Raw genomic sequence first — 22749 nt, 5'->3', positions numbered from 1 at the left:
AGGATACTCGACAATACACCACATTCACACTATCAATCAGGTGATAGAGAAATGCGCAGAATATAACCAACCCCTATATATAGCCTTCATTGATTACGAGAAAGCATTCGACTCAGTGGAAACCTCAGCTGTCATGCAGGTATTGCGGAATCAGGGTGTGGAAGAATGCTATGTGAAAATGTTGGAAGATATTTATAACCATTGCACAGCTACTATAGTTCTCCATAAAGTCAGCAATAAAATTCCAATACGGAAAGGTGTCAGGCAGGGAGACACGATCTCGCCAATGCTCTTCACTGCCTGCTTACAGGAGGTATTCCGAGGACTGGAATGGGAAGAGTTGGGGATAAGAGTTAATGGAGAATACCTGAGTAATTTGCGATTCGCTGATGACATTGCCTTGCTAAGCCACTCAGGACAAGAACTGCAAAGCATGATCAATCAGCTAGAGAGGCAGAGTAGAACGGTGGGGCTAAGAATTAACATGCATAAAAACAAAGTAATGTTCAATTGTCTTGCAAGGGAACAGCAGTTCGTAATTGGTAGAGAGGTGCTGGAAGTAGTAAGAGAATATGTCTACTTAGGGCAGGTAGTGACCGCAGATCCGGATCATGAGAGGGAAATAACTACAAGAATAAGAATGGGGTGGAGCGCGTATGGCATGTTCTCTCAGGTCATGAATGGTAGCTTACCAATATCCCTGAAGAGAAAAGTATATAACAGCTGTATCCTACCGGTACTCACCTATGGGGCAGAAACGTGGAGGCTAACAAATTGGGTTCAGCTTAAGTTAAGAACAACGCAGCGAGCAATGGAAAGGAAAATGATAGGTGTAACGTTAAGAGATCGGAAGAGGGCAAAGTGGGTGAGGGAACAAACGTGGGTTAATGACATCCTAGTTGAAATCAAGAGGAAGAAGTGGGCTTGGGCAGGGCATGTAATGCGAAGGCAAGATAACCGCTGGTCCTTAAGGATAACGGAGTGGATTCCAAGAGAAAGCAAACGTAGCAGGGGACGGCAGAAAGTTAGGTGGGCGGATGAGATTAAGAAGTTTGCGGGGATACAGTGGCGGCAACTAGCAATGGACAGGGTTAATTGGAGAGACATGGGAGAGGCCTTTGCCCGGCAGTGGGTGTAGTCAGGCTGATGATGATGATGATGATACTCATTGACGTCCACACGAGCGCAGCCATACGGCTACAAAGGAAAGCTACACAGCTTTCTCAGAAACTTCGTAGTTAAAGAAAAATTCGTCCTGGTCCGGGGTTCGAACCCGGGACCACCGCTTCACCGGAGCAGTCGCTCCACCAATTGAGCTAACCGGGACGGCAAGCTTATGGTAGGGCGAGAGCGAATTGATCAATAACTCGAAGTGGGAACAGTGTTGACCAAATGTTTAGGGGAATCCCCCAAGGTGGAGTAGATTTGTGATAAGGGAGTAATTACTCATTGACGTCCACCCGAGCGCAGCCATACGGCTACAAAGAAAAGCTACACAGCTTTCTCAGAAACTTCGTAGTTAAAGAAAAATTCGTCCTGGTCCGGGGTTCGAACCCGGAACCACCGCTTCACCGGAGCAGTTTTTTTTTCTTTAACTACGAAGTTTCTGAGAAAGCTGTGTAGCTTTCCTTTGTAGCCGTATGGCTGCGCTCGGGTGGACGTCAATGAGTGACAGTAAGCTTAACGCTCTGTAATTTTTCAAATCCCTGACGTCCACTTTCTTATGAATGAAGAAAACGTTAGCCTTCTTCCAAGCTTGCAGTGTGCTCGAGGTCTCAATGCACTGCGTATATAAGGTGGCCCCATCACTGTAATTCATAATAAACTAACAAAACACGCTCATTTTCAAAACACACACTAGACAATTTGCACATTTACGAACGGAAAGCACCTCAAATTCTGAGACCCTCTTCGGATCACAAACATAGCTTTAAAGCTTTCACAAAACAACAGTCACCCATATAGAAAATAAGTCACGCAACAAAGGTTACAACTACACAGTTCTCAGCCAGAACATGTAGCATTAATAGCACTCATCATTACGCCGTGTCAAAGGAAATGGAGAGACACTTAATATTTTCTTAAATTTACCTGCCCAGGTCAGCCTCCGCTCAAATATCCGCAATGCCGCAAGAGACTGAAGGAGTGGCTAAGCTCTCAACCATCTTTTTCCCTCCTTTTTGAAGTTCATCTGCTCACCGGTAGCCGACATACCGATGTCCGGCCATCTCATCATGCGTATTATAACTCCTAAATTTGTTATATATATATATATATACTTGTTAAATAATATTATTATATCTATTAATTATTATTTTAAGGTACTATTATACTAATGTTATTATTAGTATTGCTCGTACAGTTATTATTCACCTTTATTAGACAATAACTCCCCTCAAACGCCATTCGAATAGCTTCGGCTCCAAGAGTGCAAATAATTTCTCTTTTTCTATTTATATTTTCTTTTATGCTAAGCGAAATTCTTTTTTATTATTTGTTACTCTTCTGCTTCATATTGTTTTAAGCCCGTTATACTTAGTGGAATAGGTTGGACGCAGTTTTTTTCTAATACTTTTTCTTATTCCCATCTAAGTATTATTAATAGTGGGTAGAGCACCGTACGCGACATGAGGAGGCAAATTGGAACAAATCCCACCCGTAACATGTGGCTCTCGTTTCTTTTACGTTCTTCTGATTAATTTAGTATCTAAAGTTATTACCGATTTCGTTTTCTCGCATAAATTAAAACAGTAACAAGAAAAAACGTTGCACTTAAGCATTTTTCCGCTGCCTAGAAGACTGAGAGAACAACAAATATTCGAAGCCCCACAGTACCGTTTAATAGAATGCTGATTTCATGCATGCATCCTTTGGCACATATACGCCGCAGTGATGGGCAATTAAATGTGTCTCCTTCCAGAAGTCAAACTGGTCAGGAGTCTATCCTATGAATGAGCCGGCCACTTACCATTGCCGGACTCGGTACGGCGATGGCTATTTCCTGCCCGCTCACCGTTTCCTGGCAACCTTGGCACGGCTTCCTGCTGGGACCGATGAGGCTGGCGTGGATTCGCGTGTTATATGGGCTGTTTCGCTTCACGTACACCACCGTCGAGTTGCCGACGGCGGCGTTCACTTGGAACTTCCTCTCAAGTAAACTCGTGAACTCTTCGTCTACATCAAGCAACTGTTGCGAGAAGAAGTCACCGCGCAGCATTAACTGAATGCAGTCAGCCTCAGCCGTGCAAGTAGAGCTCATGCGTAAATGAAGGAAAATTGAGGAACGAAAAGAAGGTGCAGCAAAGGTTGGCGTGTATTCTGTAGATGTGGGCACGAGAAAACCGTCTGTTAGAAGCCGACGGCAAATTTGTTTCCTGCGCCCGTCGACAGAACAAAACTTTCAAATGTTCGTCTTCGTGATTAGCACCACGCTGGATCACTCTTACTTCAAAAACAGCCAATACATTTAACGCCTTCGGCGCGTATAGCTGCAACATGCATACGTTCAGGAACATGGTACAGTCGAGCACCAAAAGGCATAGGGTTGTAGAGGCCTGTACATGGAAATTATCGATTTCGCGAACGTTTACAGATCAGGAATTGTTGTGAAAAGGAATTTTGATGCGTGACTACAAAAAAAGAAAAAATGATTACTCTCTTCACAAAGTGGCTTACCTTATTGATGTTCGATTAGCATGAAGAGACAAAACTAATGAGGCTGAATAAGAAACAGCAAATTATGGAAATAAAGTACAGTGACCAGCAGTGACGCTGCTTTTCTAAACTGTGAAGCCAAGCAATGCAAGCATTGCGACTGCTGTCATGCACCCCTCACGTTGTTCTTCAGCTCTAGGACAGGAAATAATTGCTGTGCGTCAAAAGCGCCCGAAATCCTAAGAAATCCCAGTCTACTACCGTTCTGGCTACAGCTCTATGGTCTTTGGAGGCGTGCAGCTCCTTGGCTCTAGATGAGAATAGTTGTAGTATAAGGAGCACTGCCACTGCTACGGCACAAAGTCAGTGCCAGTGCGCACGCAACGATGGCGCCAGGGGCGCGATTACGAGTTGCTCAAAATCGTCTCAATCGGAAAGTGTCTCAAAAAGTGTCTCATTTGCCCCGTTCCTATTGGTCGGTCGTGACCAGCGGCCATATTGGTTTTTTGCGTCACCGGCCGACGTCAGAAGTGCGCCAGAAGTGGTGACGTTGCTTGCCTAATTATGCGAGCCGATTGAGACGATTTTTTGAGACTGGAACGAGTGGTCTCAAACCGCTCGAGACAGAAAATGGCGGTTGTTTACATGGCCGGTGGCCGCGCGAGCAGCGGTGTAAGAGGGTGCATGAAGACGGTTTTGACGTGCCGGACGAGTTGTTTCGACGTTTTGACATAGGAAGGAGCATAATGGCTGTGCGACGAACTCGGCGTTGAACTTGGAGGTGTGCGGGTGAGTGCGCGGTCAGTGGAGCGGCAAGTGCCTGTGCGCGCCTTCGCCGCCGGTGGGTTTCAAGACACCGTAGGAAATGAAGTAAACGTCGGCGTAGCCCAACCGACTGTGCAAGTGTTTGCGGTGAGTTGCGGAGACCACCGTCAAAGTTAAGTCGCAGAAGGTGCGCGCTTTCCGGCGAGACCCCTCAAGACAAGGCGGCGGCGAAGGTGGACTTCCTTCGCATAAACTTTCGCCACCGCAGTATCCCCGGCGGCGTCATCCGAGCATCATCCGAACGGAACGGCACCACCAACACGAATATCAAGTGCTTAACCCGAAGCGGGCGGCATGAGTTGGTTACGAGGCTTCCGGGAAGAGTGATTGTTGCCGCAGTGACCGGGCGTGCCGGCTCTTAATTCCCGCAGTGAGATTGCAAGCTCCCATCAGCTGCACCGGTCTGCTTCTGTATGTCGGCAGTTGCTGCAGTGTGATTATTCATGGTCGCCGGGTATTTTCTGAACAAAAATAAATATAATCACGCATCGCCCTTGGAGCACATTTGCCATCGATAGCAGCAAGGTGAGTTCACACTGGCGAGTCGCGGAGGTCGCGCGACAGGCTTAAATCGATTTATTACGCTCCCTCCCCGCTTTGCATGTGCTTCGCAAACCGTAACTAATTGACCGAAATCGGTCGCCTAGAATACTAGCGCGACGATTGCAACTCGCCAGTGTGAACTTGCCTTGAAGCTGCCTTCGCCGGTTTTCGAGCCAAGCGCTCCTTCCAAATTGTTCTCGGCAGACTCGTAGCAATCACTGCCTTTAAACAGATTTTTCCGCGCACTTAAGACGTCTGCGCAGTACTTTGATTCTGCGTAATGTGTAAAAAAAGAGGACAGCCGTCGAATCAGCTGATTTTTTTTCTGGCTGCCATGTTTACGATGGCTGAATATGTGCGTGGAGGGATAAGGCTGAATCGGTTGAATCAGGCGGCAGCTCACGCCGCCTAGCCGCCGCTACCGACGCTTTTCCAGCGTCAGCGCACCCTCGCGGCAGCAAAAGTGACTGAAGAGCAAACTTAATTGCAAAATTGAGGACGCTTCTTCTTTTGCTTCATGTCGTTGAGTTTGAAACATAGTTTGTTAGCGAAATAAAACATTCTTCAGATAATTAACTGCGTGTTTACAGCGAAACTTTAGTATACGGTCCCTTATTGCGCAACTAAATGCTTCCTGGGTGGAACCCTACTATTAGACACCACAACCTCGCTGCTAATTGGTTGATTCCGCCGTCAACAACTCGCGGTGTCGTCATTTTGACGTCAGAGTCTCAAAATTGAGACAAAAACTCGTAATCGCGCCCCAGGTTTCTGCACGTCGCGGCCAGGGGTGACCGCTCATGGGCACTGGAGACCGTTAGCAGGAGCGGCAGCGCCCTCTGCGATTCGCTGCGCAGAGGCGCGTCATAATACTACGTGTAGGCCTCAGCTGCATGAAATGGAATATGTTGTTAGCGCGACTGCAGCACGATAATTAGTTAGGTTCGTATTTTTGTTTTCAAAACATGAAATCCCTAACATGGTGTCTCTTGTACTTTTCCGTGTCCGATATTTCTTGCCTGTTCATCCGCGTCTATCCTGATTCGAGGACGCGCAGTTATCGGCCAACCACTCTTTTGCACTTCGCGCTTTAATACATTGTCTTCCGTAAGAGCTCGCCTGGACAAAATACGTCTAAGCCGTTTCTGGAGAACCGCATCTAAAGACCTACGTGACAGCTACCAAGAATGCACAGGCCTCTAAGGGAGCTCTGCTAAAAGAAGTGCCACGAGGATATATGGGGTACGGATTGCAGGGTTGCCCTACTGTGTCGACAACAACAAGAAGCTGCCGACAGGTTTTTCCAGTTGTATTTTTACAGGCGCGTGATCCCTTTGATGGTGTTTCAAGATCGAGGCAGAATAAAACAGTAATCTGTTTTTGCGTGCATGAGCTAAATATTCCTGTTTGCATTGCTCGCAGCTACACAAGTGCCCCACTACTGAGACCACGATCAAACTGTACGGGCCACCTGATCTACCGTACCGTGTGGATTCGCACAGAGTTGTCGGCCTCTGTCGTCGTTGAAGAAACGAAGGCACTCTTGAGCTGACGTCGCATGTTTCCCCGGAGTTCACTGAAGCCGAACGCCTTCCCGCCCGTCTTTGTGGCGAGAGTCTCGAGGTTTCCGTCTGCACTCTGCACCAGCGCCAGGGTGCTGACCACCACCTTTGCCGCTACAATCTCTGGCAGCACATCTTTGATGAATGGAGCTTCATTCTCTTTCCCGTCAGATACAAGTACGATGAATGCGCCTTCTGGCGTTTCAGTGTCGTTCCCTAGGTGCTGAAAATAAATATTAAGCGGTGGATAACTTTACAAAGCCTGCTCTGACTGACGTCAACAGTTGTCAGTATAATAAAGGGCGGAGTTCTGGAGCATTGCTATTAATAGGTGCTCTGCGGTCGCATGTGCTTATCAAAAATTGTTTTTGTAACTCGTTTTTATGTGACGTGTTTTTGCACATATGGAGCTCATATGGCGCCCAGCTGCAATGCAAGGCCTGGGCACTGCAGGCATGCCTGACCAATACGCTCTCGGTTCGGCGACTCACTTCCTTGCTACGTGGCCGCCAAGAATAGGAACAGGTATAGAACAAAACTCTCTGAGGTGCACCAGTTCTGGAAGCAATGTGTCTGGAAAACAATGGCAGGGCGGCGGTCTGGAACAATGGCTTGGAAAATCAATGAAGCCTGGATATCAGAAACAGCAACGAACCAACTAAGCTTGAATGCAGCAAGTAAAAATTTCGCTGCTGTTTTTCCTAATGATATGCAATACATTTTCACACATGCATTGTCAATGCAGGGACAATATTACTCAGACGCTCAGTTTGATGGTCCTATTGCTCAAATATTTAGGGGAATCCCCCAAGGTGGAGTAGATTTGTAGTAAGGGAGCAATTACTTACTGACATCCACCCAAGCGCAGCCAAACGGCTACAAAATAAAGCTATACAGGTTTCTAAGAAACTTCGCAATTAAAGAAACATTCCTCCTGGTCCGGGTCCGAACCCGGGACCATCGCTTCACCGGGGCAGTCTCTCTACTAACTGAGCTAATCGGGACGGCAAGCATATGGTAGTGTGAGAGCACATTTAACAATAACTCGAATTGGAAGCAGTGCTGGTAAAAATTTTCTTTAACTGTGAAGTTTCTGAGAAATCTGTATAGCTTTCTTTTGTAGCCGCTTGGCTGCGCTTGGGTGGATGTCAATGAGTAATTACTCCCTTATTACAAATCTACTCCACCTTCGGGGATTCCCCTAAACATTTGATCAGCACTGTTCCCATTTCGAGTTATTGATCAATTCGCTGTCGCTATGCCATAAGCTTGCGTCCCTGTTAGCTCAATTGGCAGAGCGACCACTCCCGTGAAGCGGTGGTCCCGGGTTCGAACCCTGGACCAGGACGAATTTTTCTATAACTGTGAAGTTTCTGAGAAAGCTGTGTAGCTTTCCTTTGTAGCCGTTTGGCTGCGCTTGTGTTGATGTCAATGAGTAATTGCTCCCTTTTTAATGTTCCTATGTTCCCACTTCAAGCTAATGCTTTATGCTACTGCGGCATGATCGGTTTCGTCTACACACGGTGCAGACTCTCGGTTGCATCACTCCACTTTATGTTCCAGGCTACTGGCTGAACCGCTTGAAGACACAATGAATTTGTTCAGTTGAGAAAACTGTTCGCTTGGTGGGGGTGGAAGCCCTTGTTTCCTCTTGCATCAGCTCCTATATATTTTAAACCGCTAGTTGTATCATGCCAAAGTCCCCGCCATTTCGCATCGTCGTCGTCAAATCCGCAAGCCCGATTCCGGAGCCGATATATAGACAACTACAGGCATACAAGTATACATAATGTTCCCTGCTCGGATACAGGGTCACTCTAGCTTGTTCTCCCTCCACCGGCGACGGCAACCTCGGCTACCCGAGCCGCCGAGACGGATTAGTGGTTACGGCGCTGAGCTGCTGATTTTAAAGACGCGGGTTCGATCCCAACCATGGCAGTCGAATTTTGATGGAGGCGAAATTCGAATTCCGTTACTGTGCGATGTCTGTGCCTGTTAAAGAACCTCAGGTGGTCGAAGTTTCTCGAGCCGTCCACTACGGCCTCCCTTATAGCAGGAGTCCCTTTGGACGTTAACGTCCCCAAAAACCGTTTAACAATGGTTATCCGAATGAGCATCGGAGGCCCTGAACCCGATCGTGACGCAAAGTATACTTCCCTTCTCTCGCGTATCCGCCTGCTCATCAGTGGTTAATGTGACTATTTGTTTTATATGTTATACGACTGTATCCTTTCTGGGTGACGTAATCATGCACGTGCTGCCACGCAGACACTTAATCCCACTATGAAGAGGATCAAGTAAAAGCAGAGTTGTTGAAGAACGGAGAGGAAATTGTGCTGTCCGTTGCCTACAAGGTATTTACCAAGGTAATCGCTAATACAGTCAGAACAACATTAAAGTTCGTTCAAACAAATGGTGACGCAGACTTTCGTAAACGATACTCGAAAATAGACCACATTAGCACTATCAATCAGGTGATACAGAAAAGCGCAGAATATAACCGACCACTATATATAGCCTTCATTGATAACCAGAAAACTTTACTTTGTGGAAAATTCTGCTGTCATGGACGCATTGCGGAATCAGGGTGTAGAAGAGTTATGTACAAATATTGGGCGATATCTATAAGCAAGGAAGAGGAGTTGGTTATAACTAACCCAGGGAGTTTAGCATAGGTTAAGGAGAAGGCAGCGAGCTATGAAAAGTAACATGACAGGTGCAATGTTAAGAGATCGGAAGCGGGCGGAGTCGGTGGGGGAACAAAAGCCAGTTAACGACATCATAGTCAAACTCAACAGGAAGAAATGGTCTTTGACAGGGTGTGCGATTCGAAGGCAGGATAGCCTATAGTCCTTAAGGGTGACGGAGTGGATTGCAAGAGAAGGCAAGCATAGCAGGGGAAGGCAAAAAGATAGGTGGGCGGATGAGATCACTAAGTTTGCGGGAATGACGTGGCCGCAACTGACAAAGGACAGGGCTAGTTAAAGAGACATGGTAGAGGCCTTCCCCTTGCAGAGAGCGTAGTCGAGCTGATGACGATGATGAATTTGATGATGAACAGATATGAAGCAAAAATGCAAAGAATGCTTTTGGCGGTATGTAAAAAATTGATTCATTGTAAAAGTGGTGGGAAAGATGCGCTTTTGTTCAGTGCAGTCTCCTGGCCGCATCCTATGCTAGGGCCTTCTCCATCGGACAGCCCGACACATATCAATTGCTAATATCCTGCCACGCCAAGGCCATGTAATCACGCAGGCCATACTGTGTTGCGATGCTTAATGGCGTTGTAGGCATAATTAGAGAAAAAAAACTGCACACGCAAATAAAAAGATGGCCTTGCCTTGAGAGCCTTTCTGAGACCGGATCCAATGCTGGTGCCTCCATCGGCGTGAAGCCTGGTGATAGCATTCAAGAACCCCTGCCTGGTGGTCCCATTCACTGTCATCAGCGTGTGGACTACCGTGGAACTGGAGCTGTATGTAACGATGGCCACTCTTCGGGAGCCATCCTCGATATCTGCTATGTACCGCTCTACCGCTTCTTTCAAAAAGCCGATGCGGCTTCCCTGCAGTGCGACAAAACTTTTGCTGAAATCTGTGGAGATACGAGCGCTCATCACATTACATCGTGTAGCTCACGGCAATGTTCCGAAATATTGTTGCGAAAGCAACACTACGCTAGTCGCCATTTCGCTGAACTCTGGAAAGGCGAAGCTGCGCATGCGCGAGGAGCGGGAGACGTCACTAGGCGCACAGCTGGCGCGGCATGGCCGCCGCCGCTGCCGCGCGCTCCCCATCGTCTCGTCGAATGTCTCCTCTCTCTCTCTCTCCCTTACTGATGCGCAGTAGCGATTGCGCATCGCTATCTGTGTGGTTGCCGCCGCGGTGGCTCAGTGGCTATAGGGAACGTGCGCTTCCCAGGTGGCACTGCAGTTATTCCACTGTTCGACTAAAAACTGCTGCCGTCAGTCGCTTGGGCCGCTACAAAGGCGAGGGCACATTCTGAACGATTAGAAGCCCGCGTTTGGTTGATAGCACTATCTGCCTCGCTTCTGTAGACATAACCCCGATAACTGACACGCACCACGTGTGGCTTCGACAGCGCGCAGAAGCTCATGCCAATAAGCTCAGGAAGGTGGCGTGGAATAGCACCAAGAGCGCCCCCAGAACTGCTTGCTCCTCTCGCTATGCTGTGTGTTAAGGCGCTGCAGTCGACACGGCAAACCTGAGCTGCGGTTCCCTATGGTGCTCGGCTGCTGACCCAAAGGACGCGGGTTCGATCCCGGCCGCGGCGGCTGGAATTTCTTTGGAGGAGAAATTCTAGAGGCCCGTGTACTGTGCGATGTCAGTGCACGTTAAAGAACCCCAGGTGGTCGAAATTTCCGGAGCCCTCCACTACGGCGTCTCTCATAGCCTTAGTCGCTTTGGGACGTTAAACCCCATAAACCAACCATATATAAAATTGGCAATGGCGTAGCTCTGCTCTCCGGCCGCTTATCTGTTTTTGTCAGCCTGCGTCCGCTTGAGCGGACGCGGTTGTTGCTGCGACGCGCATCTTTTCTCTTCTTTCTCGTCTTTCACTCTTTCCTTTTAACTCTCCTCTATCTGCACGTGGCAGCGGTGGTGGCTCGGCTCAAGCCAGTAGGCAAGTCGTGCAATTTCCTTTTCATCCTTCTCTCAGTAACGACAGCAACACAACAACACCTCTGCTATGCCAGGATATACGTAGCGCGAGGTGAGGGCCAGGTGTCCACCTGAACCAGAGGGAAGGCGCATAACTGCCCTCTTGAAACAGTGGATACCACAACCATGCTTTAAGCTAAGTGGCGGTAGTGACTGGTGTGCGCAGCATGCGTCGGCATTCACAAAGTTATGCCAGAAACGCGGCGCTGAAGCCATATATGCCGTCAGCGTTCGTTGTGTACGTTGGCGTTAGAAACGTTTTACACTCCGATCATTTCAAGGAATAGAAGGCGAGCGCGCGCGCGGCGGGGCACGCCAGCTGCGCGCAGGGACGTCCCTTGCTACTCGCGAATGCACAGTATGGTCGTGCAAGAGCACGCGAAACGGCCACACTGTGAGCAGTGTAGCTCACACAACAATACATGGCTACGCACAGATGTTGCTTTCGCAATTCTCCAGATTTAACCAGAGCTAAGCCGTAGCCAATTTCTTAGTGTTCTTTTTTTGTGTGTAAAAGACCCTAACATTTAAGCTGTAGAAGTTCTGTTAATTTTATTTTTCTCAGAATAACAGAACAGAACCGTACTGTCCCTTGAGGCTTAACTTAGACATCATTACTTAGAAATTTCTAGCTTAATTTACACTGCATTTTCATTAAACGGGAAGAGATGGTGGCTGCATGTGAGAGACACCAGATTTTTTTTTTGTGCTATGTTCTCAGAATGTGCTGAAGACATTAGAAAACATCGGCCAGCATGTGCAATTCGGACACCGAGCAACCGAACGGCGTCTATGGCACCATAAATACAGCATAAAGATGGTATTAAGTGAGGCGTACTAGAGCTTCAATATAATCATCCTGTCCATATAATTGCTAGCTTGTCGCCGCATCCGGAATGCAAAGGAGTGAGCGAAAAGCTATTAGGCCGTTTTAGTCACACGTACGAAAGGACTTTCCGCGCGTACAGCTCTTACGGGTGAGGAGTACGCAACCACAGACATATGTGAGATTGCGAAGCATCCGTGTGTTCCTAGCGCGAGTAGACATCTCCGCGGGATTATCTGGCAAGACCTCAAACAAGTAAGAATGCCAAATTAGAGGCGACATCTAAAACGCGCTGCTGGGTTCCGTTGGGCAGCGCCGTGCCTTCACTGCGAAACGCAAAGAAATGGAACTCCTTCGAGGCCGGCATGCGAGATGCACACCGCTGAACGGAAATTCCAGTGCGCTGTTAAGAAGGGGAAGTAGTGTTTAGCTCCCGCACTGTGCTCGACCGCACAGAACTGCTGCTCTGCTGGCAGAAGTGCATCCGTTGGAGGTTGAGGCACTTGCAATACACGTTGCATGAAGGCGTACGCGGGAGAGTGCCACGGCTGCAGAATGACGCCAGGTAAGCACTACACGACACACCTCAGGGATTAGCGGACCTCAGAGCAGCACAAGTAAATGTTGCGTTGCTTCGCGAGCTCACCCAGCTCGTTGGTTGGTTGGTTGGTTGATTGGTTGGTTGCGACTCGACTGGCTTCGCTTAAATACTCGCCTTGGATGTAACTGGCTACTGCACTGGCCATGCTCGGCGAGAGATGGCACGGATAAGCATACGCGAGCAGTACCAATTCAGTTAAGTAAGTACCTCCACGTGGCGACTGTTTGTGGTCACCGCGTACGTGTGAATAAAAGCGCTTCTGATGACGCGCAGGTGGTCGAAATTATTCCGTAGACCTCCACTACGGCACCACTTTCTCTCTTTCTTGATTCGCCGCTAGGGGGCCAACGGGAGCGGATGCCTGCAATGTCGGCTCCGGCAAACGGTACGTGCTTCTACCCAATCTCTCCTACGGCCACTAATCTGCTCGAAAACCGACATAACTGCCTAAGGAGGACAGGAAAGCCGCCCATTACGGGCAAAATCCGACCTATTTTGAGAGAAGACCAATTATCGGACCGAGACGCCAAGCCGCACAGCTAGGCCGCACTAGGATTCCTCCCCTCCGTCGACTCCGTCGGCGACGGCAGCCGTTGTTATGGAGGTAACGGTTGAAGGCCGCACTATCACCGTGGAAGAGCAAAACTCAAGCGACTGGACACCGGTGTGTATAAAGCCTATGCCTCCCGACCAGCCAGTTCGCCGAAACCTTACCGCTCCGACAACGCTACCTCAGACGCAGCCCACCCGAACGCCAACAACGCGTCGCGCCACGCAGCAGCCGTAACCGGGAGCGGCAAGACGCAAGCCCGTCTACCACCTGCGACTAAGAAGGCTCGCCTCACAGTACAGCGGAACAAGCAGCTGCCACCACTTCCACCGAACGCTATTCGAGTAGTCGTTCGCCCGCGAGGTGAACTACGACTCCTAGTGTCCCAGCACTCCGGCTCTTGAAGACAGTGCAGACCCAGCTCGATATCATTCCACCGGACGACTTCTGCCTGCGCATTCACCCGACCAACAATACTTTCACCATGGCAACCACACATTTCCCAACAGTCGAGACTCTCAAGACACTGACCTCTCTCACCATCGAAGGCAAAACATATCCCTGCGCGGCATACGTAGCACCACCACAGGGGGCTACCAGAGGAGTCATCACGAACGCCTATGACGACGAGACGCCGACTCAACTGTACCATGACCTGGTCAAAAGAAATCCTGAATACACCATTCTAGCAGCACGATGCATGGGAAAGACACACTCCATCCTAATCACCTTCGACGAAACCACTGTTACGTCTCGCCTTCGTCGTGGGGAAGACAACGACATGGCAGCAGCGAAACGCCGACAAACCCCGAGACGCGCGTTGGGTGAGCGCCTGGAATGCCACGGAAGCCGCGTCCGTCTGCCCGGTTGACCGAGCGTTTCCCCTACACCGAGTGTGAACGCGCGTTCGTAATGCGCGGGAACGCCGCTCATGGACATTCCGGCGTCTACGCTACGGTGATGGCATCGCCCCCCCCCCTCTCCCAGCGCGTGACGGCGGTGTGATCTCTCGGGAGTGAGTGAGTACGTGTGTGTCTGTGATTGGTGCCAGTGAAAACTTCCTTCCCCTGCAGGCCCGGCCCCCATCTAGGGACCCTAGGGAAGGGAACTCTTAAAAACCCCGGCAGCGGCACGGCCGGGGCAGCTCTTTGTCATCGAATGGTCTCCTGATGAGCTGTCGTCATGCAGCGTTCCTGCAGCTCACTTGTAAATATGTAAATTCCTGTATAAAGTCCTCTCCAATTGTCTTTTTCCAGCAGCCTCGCCTCAGACGCCCCTCATTCCCTCTCCGGCACACGACCATGCTACCTCGTATGTAACAAACTGGTGGCAGCGGTGGGGTGCTGCTACCTCGTCTTTAACAAACTGGTGGCAGCGGTGGGATGCTGCTACCTCGTCTTTAACAAACTGGTGGCAGCGGTGGGATGCTGCTACCTCGTCCTTAACAAACTGGTTGGCAGCGGTGGGATGCGAATCATCGGACACCAGCAGAGAGTTGCGGACAACGGGACGCCGAGCAGCAGAACGGCGAGTCGGGGGCAGTGCAACAGCCCTGTGTGTTGACTGGTTGCCTGCAGCGGAACGACTGCGCTGGATTCTTGGCTGTGAGGTTTGGTGAGTGCGGGACTTTCTTCTGCTGAGTTTTGCCAGGCTTTTGTTAGTGTCAGGAACAGAGCTGGTAATTGGGTTGTCGTTGCTGCTGGGTTAGTTGCAGCAAGACAATAGCGGGCAGTAGAGAAGCAGCACTCGGAGCAACCATGGATTTGAAGACGCTGCGCAAACCAAAGTTACTGGAGCTTGCGAAAGAGTTGGGTCTGGAGGTATCAGACAAACTCAGAAAACCAGAACTGCTGAAGGCTATTCTTGCATTAGAGGCTGTAGATGACGAGCTTGCGGAATGCCTTGAGACCATTGAGGAGAGGGAATCGGCAAAAAGAGAACAAGAGGAACTTGAACGTAAAGAAAAACAAGAGAAAGAGGAACGCGAGCGTCCATACGCTTTGGAAATGAAGCCTCTCGACATAGAGATGGAACGCGCTCGTAGGTCAAGTCAGGCACACGGTGCAGGAGAGCGGGTATCGTACAATATGACTGACTTAATGCGGTCGTTTCAGACTGGAGACGACATTGGTTTCTTCCTTGTTCACTTCGAGCGAACGTGCGAGCAGCAGGGGTTTTCTCGGGAAACGTGGCCACGGCGTTTGCTCACTTTGTTGCCTGCTGAGGCGGCCGACGTAATCGCTCGCCTGAAGAAAGAGGAGGCGGAGGATTACGATCATGTGAAATCGAGTCTGCTTAAAAAGTACAGGCTGTCAGCAGAAGCGTTCCGTCGGAAGTTTCGCGAAACTGAGAAAGACGAAAACGAGTCATATCCGGATTTCGCCTACAAGCTTATGTCAAACATGCAGGAATGGCTTAAAGAAGAGAAAGCGTTTGGTAATCACGAGAAAGTTCTGCAGTGTTTCGGGCTGGAGCAGTTTTATAGACGATTACCGGAAAACGTGCGGTACTGGGTCTTGGACAGGCCAGACGTTAGTACCGTGGCGAGAGCCGCTGAGCTAGCAAAGGAGTTTGTGACTCGTCGGGCTGACGGAGCCAGGGACGGTCAAAGGGGTGAATTCGGCTCGAAGTTTGAGAGGCCGAAGTTCACGCCCATCAGACCAAAGGAGGGCAAACGTGGTGCGGACTCGAGTAAAAATGATCCGACCGAGAGCAAAGAGACGGCGGCAGCCGAAAACGAACGCAGGAAGAGGTTCGAGGCAAGGCAAACGCGCGTGTGTTATACTTGCCAGAAGCCGGGACACTTTTCGGCGCAGTGTCCCGAAGCGAAAACTAAGCTTGTATTTTTGTAAGTATGCAGTAATGACGAGAACGTGAAGCTTCTGGAGCCGTACATGCGAGACCTCGTCGTGAACGGGAAAGAGTGCCGAGTGCTTCGTGATTCCGCGGCGACGTTGGATGTGGTTCATCCCTCTTTCGTAGAACCCGATATGTTCACGGGCGAGTGCGCATGGATGAAGCAAGCCGTGGAAGCACATAGCGTGTGTCTACCCGTAGCAAAAGTGCGTATTGAAGGACCTTTCGGCGCACTTGAGACAGAGGCCGCGGTGTTATCTATGCTCCCCCTTCAGTATCCGTACCTATTTTCAAAAAGGTCCGATCACCTCCTGCGCGAAAGAGAGCTGCGGGAACAGGAACGCGGAAGAGAGCTGCAGGAACAGGAACGCGAAAGAAAGGCCACTTCGGCAGCGAGGACCGATGAGTTCGGTCGAAAAGCTAGCGAAGAGTGCAGATCCACAAGCCGTGAGGGCTTGGGGGATAATGTAGACACTAAGGCTAGCAACGAGGAAGAGTGCAGATCCGCCAGCCGTGAGGGCTCGGGCGATGATGTAGGCACTGCTAGAAATAAGGAAAGGGGCAATGCGTTGGTTTTGAGCCCAGAGAAGCATGCACTTTCCGCGAAGGAGGCTGATTGCTGCGATCGAGAAGGTAGTACCCGGGACAATATCGCTACGTTAGCCGAACAGCGTCGCATAGTTCATGTTCCGGGCAAGAGCGTTAGGGTAGTAGTATCGATTAGCAAGCCTCAGGAGAGCAAGTTGTTATGCCCAGCAGAAAGTAAAGGGCAGTCGGGACAATTAAGTGCTGCGACACGCAGTGACTCATCGAAAGAGCGAGCCGATAATTCGAATTCTAGTAGAAAAGGCGGCTCGCTGCTCAGTCAAAAAGCTGATGAGAAGGCTGAGTGCCCCGCGAGAAAGGGAGACGCGCAGGACGGAACAGGTAGGAAAGTTTCCGGAAGGCGACCGCACGCAAGGAGAGCCATGCGAAAGGGCAGTCTGGGCAGAAAGGACGAAGGACGGGCTCGAAGCATCGTAAGGGTGAAGGCCGGTCAACCATGTAATGCTCCAAGACTGTCATCGCGGCACGCCAGATGCGATAAGCGCCCTACAAAGGCCAGGCTGGCTAAGCGTGTACAGACAGTGCGAAAGCCACCTTACCCATTGTGGCGACGCTGCGGTAACAGAACGCGTGAAACTTGGAGCCGCCCACAGAGAAGAACGCCCTGCTACCTCACGAGGGAACGCAGCAGAGCGCGCTCCAGTCAAACAAAGGAGCGAAGTGTACTCATGAATCGAGAGTGTACACGCAGGCGTTTGTTTCATGCGCGACCGTCAACCCCTCGCATTCAAATGTTCAGACGCGGCTCAGGTGTTGGAGACGCGCGGCCGGGGTGCGGAACAAATCAATGTCGCGTGGCGTCTGGGGCTCGCAGATGTCAAAGCGGAGTTAAGCCCTTCGATTTTTGTGAATTGTCGGCTGCTAAAGCCACTGTTGGTGTGCGACCGCGCAGGGCGCGGTTGAAGAATAGGCGACCCCTTTGAGCCGCGGCGCGGCTCGCTAGCAGTGGATTCCGAGGATGCCTCTGCTGTTTGCTTTTTCTTTTTCAAACCATTCCTGCAGACAAAAAGTTTTGCAGAAAAAAAAGTTTTGAGCAGGAATAGGTTTCCTACGCGTTGTTTGCATTGAAAGCGTTTATTTTGATAAAGATTGTTTCGAAAAATGCACTAGTGGTGCCCATGTGTAGCAGCGTCCGTTAAAACGCGAAGTGCTAGCCAGACGGGCCATTTAGGCCACTAGAATAAGCGCCTGGAGTAGCTTGATTTTTTTGGAATTTGGGAAATTAATGTGACTTTGGCTCCGATGTTGAGCGAATCTTTGCAGGGATATGCAAGGTGACGGCAGTATGCTGCTAGGCAGAATGAAATGTCGTGGTCATTACGAATCGGAATACATCACAAAAAGGGGAGTCTCAAAGGTAATGCCGATAGCTTAAATTGAGGTCCCTAGCGCAAGAGTCAGCATCATAGTTGCAGTTTGCTGGTAGTTTTTTTTTCCTGATATAGGATATTGAGCCTATTGCTTTTGTTTATTGTTTTAAAATGGAGATGCGCTTTGTGGTGTAATGTGCAGATCTGTGGGAATTCTCTGAGTGCTGCTGGACCACTCCCAGGGATTAATTGGCTTTGTAAGAGGGAAAGAGCCTGGCATTGCGTAGTGGGGATTGTGTCGTGCTTGCGGACTAAGCGGTTGGGTTTCCGGCGTGGTTCTAATGCTAGCGGAGCACGAGTCACTTTGCAGTGCCCTTTGGGAACCTGCACCTGCAAAGGAAGACTTCGGGGTGCGCAGAGCTCCAGAATCGCCGAGAGAGAACCGACTGTCACAAAATTCGGCGCCTTTTAGAAACCAAGAAAGAAACACCGCCGCGCGCACGGCGTCTCGCCGGCGCGAGCCCAACGGGAGAGAGGGAAAGCCCCGCCGAGCACGTGCCTCTCTCTCCACCGCCATGGCGTGCGCCGAAGGAATGAGTCATCCACGCCGAATTCTCTGGAACAGACGAGTCGGTTCTACAGCTGACGGGGGGAAAGGGCGTAGCCTTGCGTGCACTAAGACACGTCCCCCTCGCCAGTCGGCGTCGGCGCCGCTCAAGAACACGCTCGAAACTTCGAGATGCGACCCCCGACCTCTGACCAATGGGGACGCGCGGCCGGTGAGAAGAGGAAAGGGAGACAGCACTGCCAATGCTGCGTGTATGTGCGTGCCTACTCGGGCGCGAACAACAAACAGACGGGAGAGCGAGCCTATAAAGAAGGACGTTGACCGCTATCAGTCAGTCCGGACCGCCGTTTAAGCTTCGGAGAAGCGCGCCCGTTCGACTCCCGGGGAAAACACCACTCGGCCAGCCACGGACCAACGAGGCAACGTTCGCCAGTCTGCGGGACGGCATCGTCGTGGAACTCTGGTCGTCGGACTGCCGCAGTGCCCGGTGAACAAATTGTGTTTTGTTTGTTTACCTCTCTCTCTTGTGTTAGTGCACTTTAGGTGCAATATTGCCTCTGTATTGTATTCTCTCTGGAGTTTGACATTGCACGAGTTGCATTGTTTCGTTAATCACTTTGTATGTGTCTGTACTAGTGACTGTGAAATCCTCTGTATCGTCTCTTTGCTGTATAAACTTTGTTTTGTTTTGTAAACCTCTGGCTCCGACCCATTCTCTGGCTTGCGACCAGCGAAAGCTGGGCACCGAACGCCCAAAAACCTCTTGTCACTTGGTAGCTGGTCTCCGCTGAGTTTGCCACGCTGAGTCGAGGGCATCTCCATCGAGTCCGAGACCGCTACCCCCACACGCTCTAAGGGTGTCTGGGAGCTTCCCACTTAAAAGTGCGCGAAGTCTGGGTGACAATATATTCTGGCGTCCGCGACAGGACGTTTGGTGTTTGCAAGCACAGAGAACGGAGAAAGAGTCGGAAGGAGTTTACGAAGAGGTCGTAAACGAGTGGTAGCAGCAGAGCGATATTGTGAGGGGCCGCTCTGAAGCGGTTAGTGAGGTGCACCGTGGAGAGGTATTCATTGCCTTGAATGTAGAGTTCGGTCTCCAAATATGAGCTTTAAGGAGCTAAAGGAGCTAGTAGAGGCCGGTCTCCAGATGGGGATGACCGGAGCCGAACTGCGAGAATGGGTGGACCAGGAAAGAGAGAGGGCTCGAGTAGAGAGAGAGAAAGAGAGCCAAAGGAAATGTGAAGAAGCCGAAAGGGCTTGTGAAAGAGAGATGGCAATCCTTCAGAGGAAGATTGCTGAAATGCGGCGTTCGAGGAACGTCAGAGATCCAGTGGAGCTTAACCCCGGAGAGGCCGGGTGGAAGACTAACGAGTCTAATTTGTTGGCAACCACGGAAGAGTTTGTAACTAGCTCAACTAGTGAGAGTGAGGTTGTGGAACAGCCTGCTCCTGCAACTGAAGCCAAAGAGAGTGAAGAACAAACCGGAGTGTCGCTTCCTCAGGAAATTGACAGTGTGGCTACTGCTGAGGTAGTAGACACTGAAGTAAAGGCCAACCTGACGCTTCAGTCAGAGGGAACCCTAGAGCAGCCGCCTGAGGACAAAGAAGCAGTTCGGATCTCTATGGAGGAGTCCGAGTGCTACACCTCTGAGTCCGGCAGTGAAGACCACGAGAAAGAGTGGTTTAATGGCACTGAGAGCGAAAGCTCAGACGTTGTAATAACTGAAGAAAGCGCACTCAGTGAAGACCCGGAAGCCGTTCCGAGTGAACCCTCGAGCAGCGAGGGGGGCTTTCACGATGTGGAAGGCGAGGAAATCGGTGCCTATGACGAAGGAGAGGAAATTAGTGCCTCGGAGGAAGGGGACAGTGCAGTACAAGGAATGGAGCAGCACTGCACTGAAACTAACGAGCTCAAGAAAGTATCAGAGAAAGCTGTGGAAGCAACACTGAGCGAAAGTGAGGAGAATAAGTCATCAAGGGCTAATGAGCCATGCTCAGAATGCCCCTCACAAGGAAGGCTCCGAAAGAAGAAAAAAGGACTTGGAAAGAGAGGATAGTTCAGTCCACGAAGAAGAAGAGAGAGCTGGACCAATGGCTTCATCGCGAGATAAGAACTCGGATGACGCAACTAACATTGAAGCAGGTGTGCTCCGTAGAAGAGCTTGGAAGAAGGAAAAAAGAAAGAGAAATGAGTCGGGCACCACAGAAGCAGGTGAAACCGAAAAACAGAAGCCCTGGAGAAAATTCAGGCAGAAAACGGGAAGAGACAGAACCAAGCTGAAGACAGCCGAGCCGAATGCAAACAAGCTGCCCAAACATCGCAGCAAAGTCAGAAAGAAGCTCAGAGGAACGAGCCCAGCCTACAGCAAGGACTCAGTGTGGAGGCGCAAACGGAAACAGAAGAGCGCACACGGAAAAGAGAGCAAACACCTGAAGCGCAGCCGTAGTAAGCGAACTGGCGTTAAATTTGCTCGCAACAGACGCGCTGGCCACAGGAAAAGAAGAAGGGCTCGAAGACTGGCCGCAGAACCAGACAGGAGTACGAGTAGGAAGCGGGGCCAAAACCGCGTTCGGAAGAGAAGCTTCAGAATGAGGAGGAAGAAGAGTCCAACCCGTGACAGAAAGAAAAGCCGGAGCCGCTTCCGAAAGGGAATTAAAACCGCGACTGAAAGATTGAAGGAAACAGTAATTCTCCGAGCCCGCTGGGTAGGCCGAACTTGGAAGTATAGGCGAAAGTGTGCCTTGTATTTGCGTGCTCCATGTTTGTAGCCTTGTGTTAATGTACTGCCCAATCGCCGCAGGTTTTATGTGCATTGTGAACATTGTACTGTGCTGTGCATGTGAAAACATCATGGTATTGATGTATGTATTTTCACATGTATTTTGTGAGCGCGCGAATTGTACCGCCGAACTGTGGCGTGTTTTGGAGTGCAATCTGTCTATTGTACTGTGTTATGTATGTGAAAGCATCAAGGTATTGATGTATGTATTTTGGCATTCGCCACTGACTTTGTGAGCGCATGCATGTGCGCGCGAATTTTGTGTTTTGTGAATATTGTTACACAATATTCTTAAAGGAAGGGGCAGTGTCACAAAATTCGGCGCATTTTAGAAACCAAGATAGAAAAACCGCCGCGCGCACGGCGTCTCGCCGGCGCGAGCCCAACGGGAGAGAGGGAAAGCCCGCCGAGCGCGTGCCTCTCTCTCCACCGTCATGGCGTGCGCCGAAGGAATGAGTCATCCACGCCGAATTCTCTGGAACAGACGAGTCGGTTCTACAGCTGACGGGGGGAAAGGGCGTAGCCTTGCGTGCACTAAGACACGTCCCCCTCGCCCGTCGGCGTCGGCGCCACTCAGGAAAACGCTCGAAACTTCGAGATGCGACCCGCGACCTCTGACCAATGGGGACGCGCGGCCGGTGAGAAGAGGAAAGGGAGACAGCACTGCCAATGCTGCGTGTATGTGCGCGCCTACTCGGGCGCGAACAACAAACAGACGGGAGAGCGAGCCTATAAAGAAGGACGTTGACCGCTATCAGTTAGCCCGGACCGCCGTTTAAGCTTCGGAGAAGCGCGCCCGTTCGACTCCCGGGGAAAACACCACTCGGCCAGCCACGGACCAACGAGGCAACGTTCGCCAGTCTGCGGGACGGCATCGTCGTGGAACTCTGGTCGTCGGACTGCCGCAGTGCCCGGTGAACAAATTGTGTTTTGTTTGTTTACCTCTCTCTCTTGTGTTAGTGCACTTTAGGTGCAATATTGCCTGTGTATTGTATTCTCTCTGGAGTTTGACATTGCACGAGTTGCATTGTTTCGTTAATCACTTTGTATGTGTCTGTACTAGTGACTGTGAAGTCCTCTGTATCGTCTCCTTGCTGTATAAACTTTGTTTTGTTTTGTAAACCTCTGGCTCCGACCCATTCTCTGGCTTGCGACCAGCGAAAGCTGGGCACCGAACGCCCAAAAACCTCTTGTCACTTGGTAGCTGGTCTCCGCTGAGTTTGCCACGCTGAGTCGAGGGCATCTCCATCGAGTCCGAGACCGCTACCCCCACACGCTCTAAGGGTGTCTGGGAGCTTCCCACTTAAAAGTGCGCGAAGTCTGGGTGACACCGACTCCGGTTGAGACCAGCCTCAAGCGACATCCCTCCGGACAGCGGATGCTGTCC

At 50.5% G+C, this 22749-nt stretch overlaps 1 protein-coding gene across 1 annotated transcript in view; it reads right to left on the bottom strand.

Moving 5' to 3' along the window:
* Positions 1 to 22749, bottom strand: part of LOC149336293 (calcium-activated chloride channel regulator 4-like) — an 81739-nt gene that overhangs the window by 36645 nt on the left and 22345 nt on the right. The window contains exons 6-7 of the mRNA XM_089554108.1: positions 9925 to 10149; positions 6508 to 6807 (exon numbers count right to left, since the gene is read on the bottom strand). Of these exons, the coding sequence (XP_089410234.1) occupies positions 6508 to 6807; positions 9925 to 10149 (525 nt within the window). The remainder of the gene's footprint in view (positions 1 to 6507; positions 6808 to 9924; positions 10150 to 22749) is intronic.

Source organism: Amblyomma mixtum, chromosome 7 (genome assembly GCF_055824585.1).
Source record: "Amblyomma mixtum isolate Tamu chromosome 7, ASM5582458v1, whole genome shotgun sequence".
Taxonomy (NCBI): Eukaryota; Metazoa; Arthropoda; class Arachnida; order Ixodida; family Ixodidae; genus Amblyomma; species Amblyomma mixtum.
The sequence above is the reverse complement of the archived record's forward strand: the minus strand, read 5'-3'. Positions and strand labels throughout refer to the sequence as shown.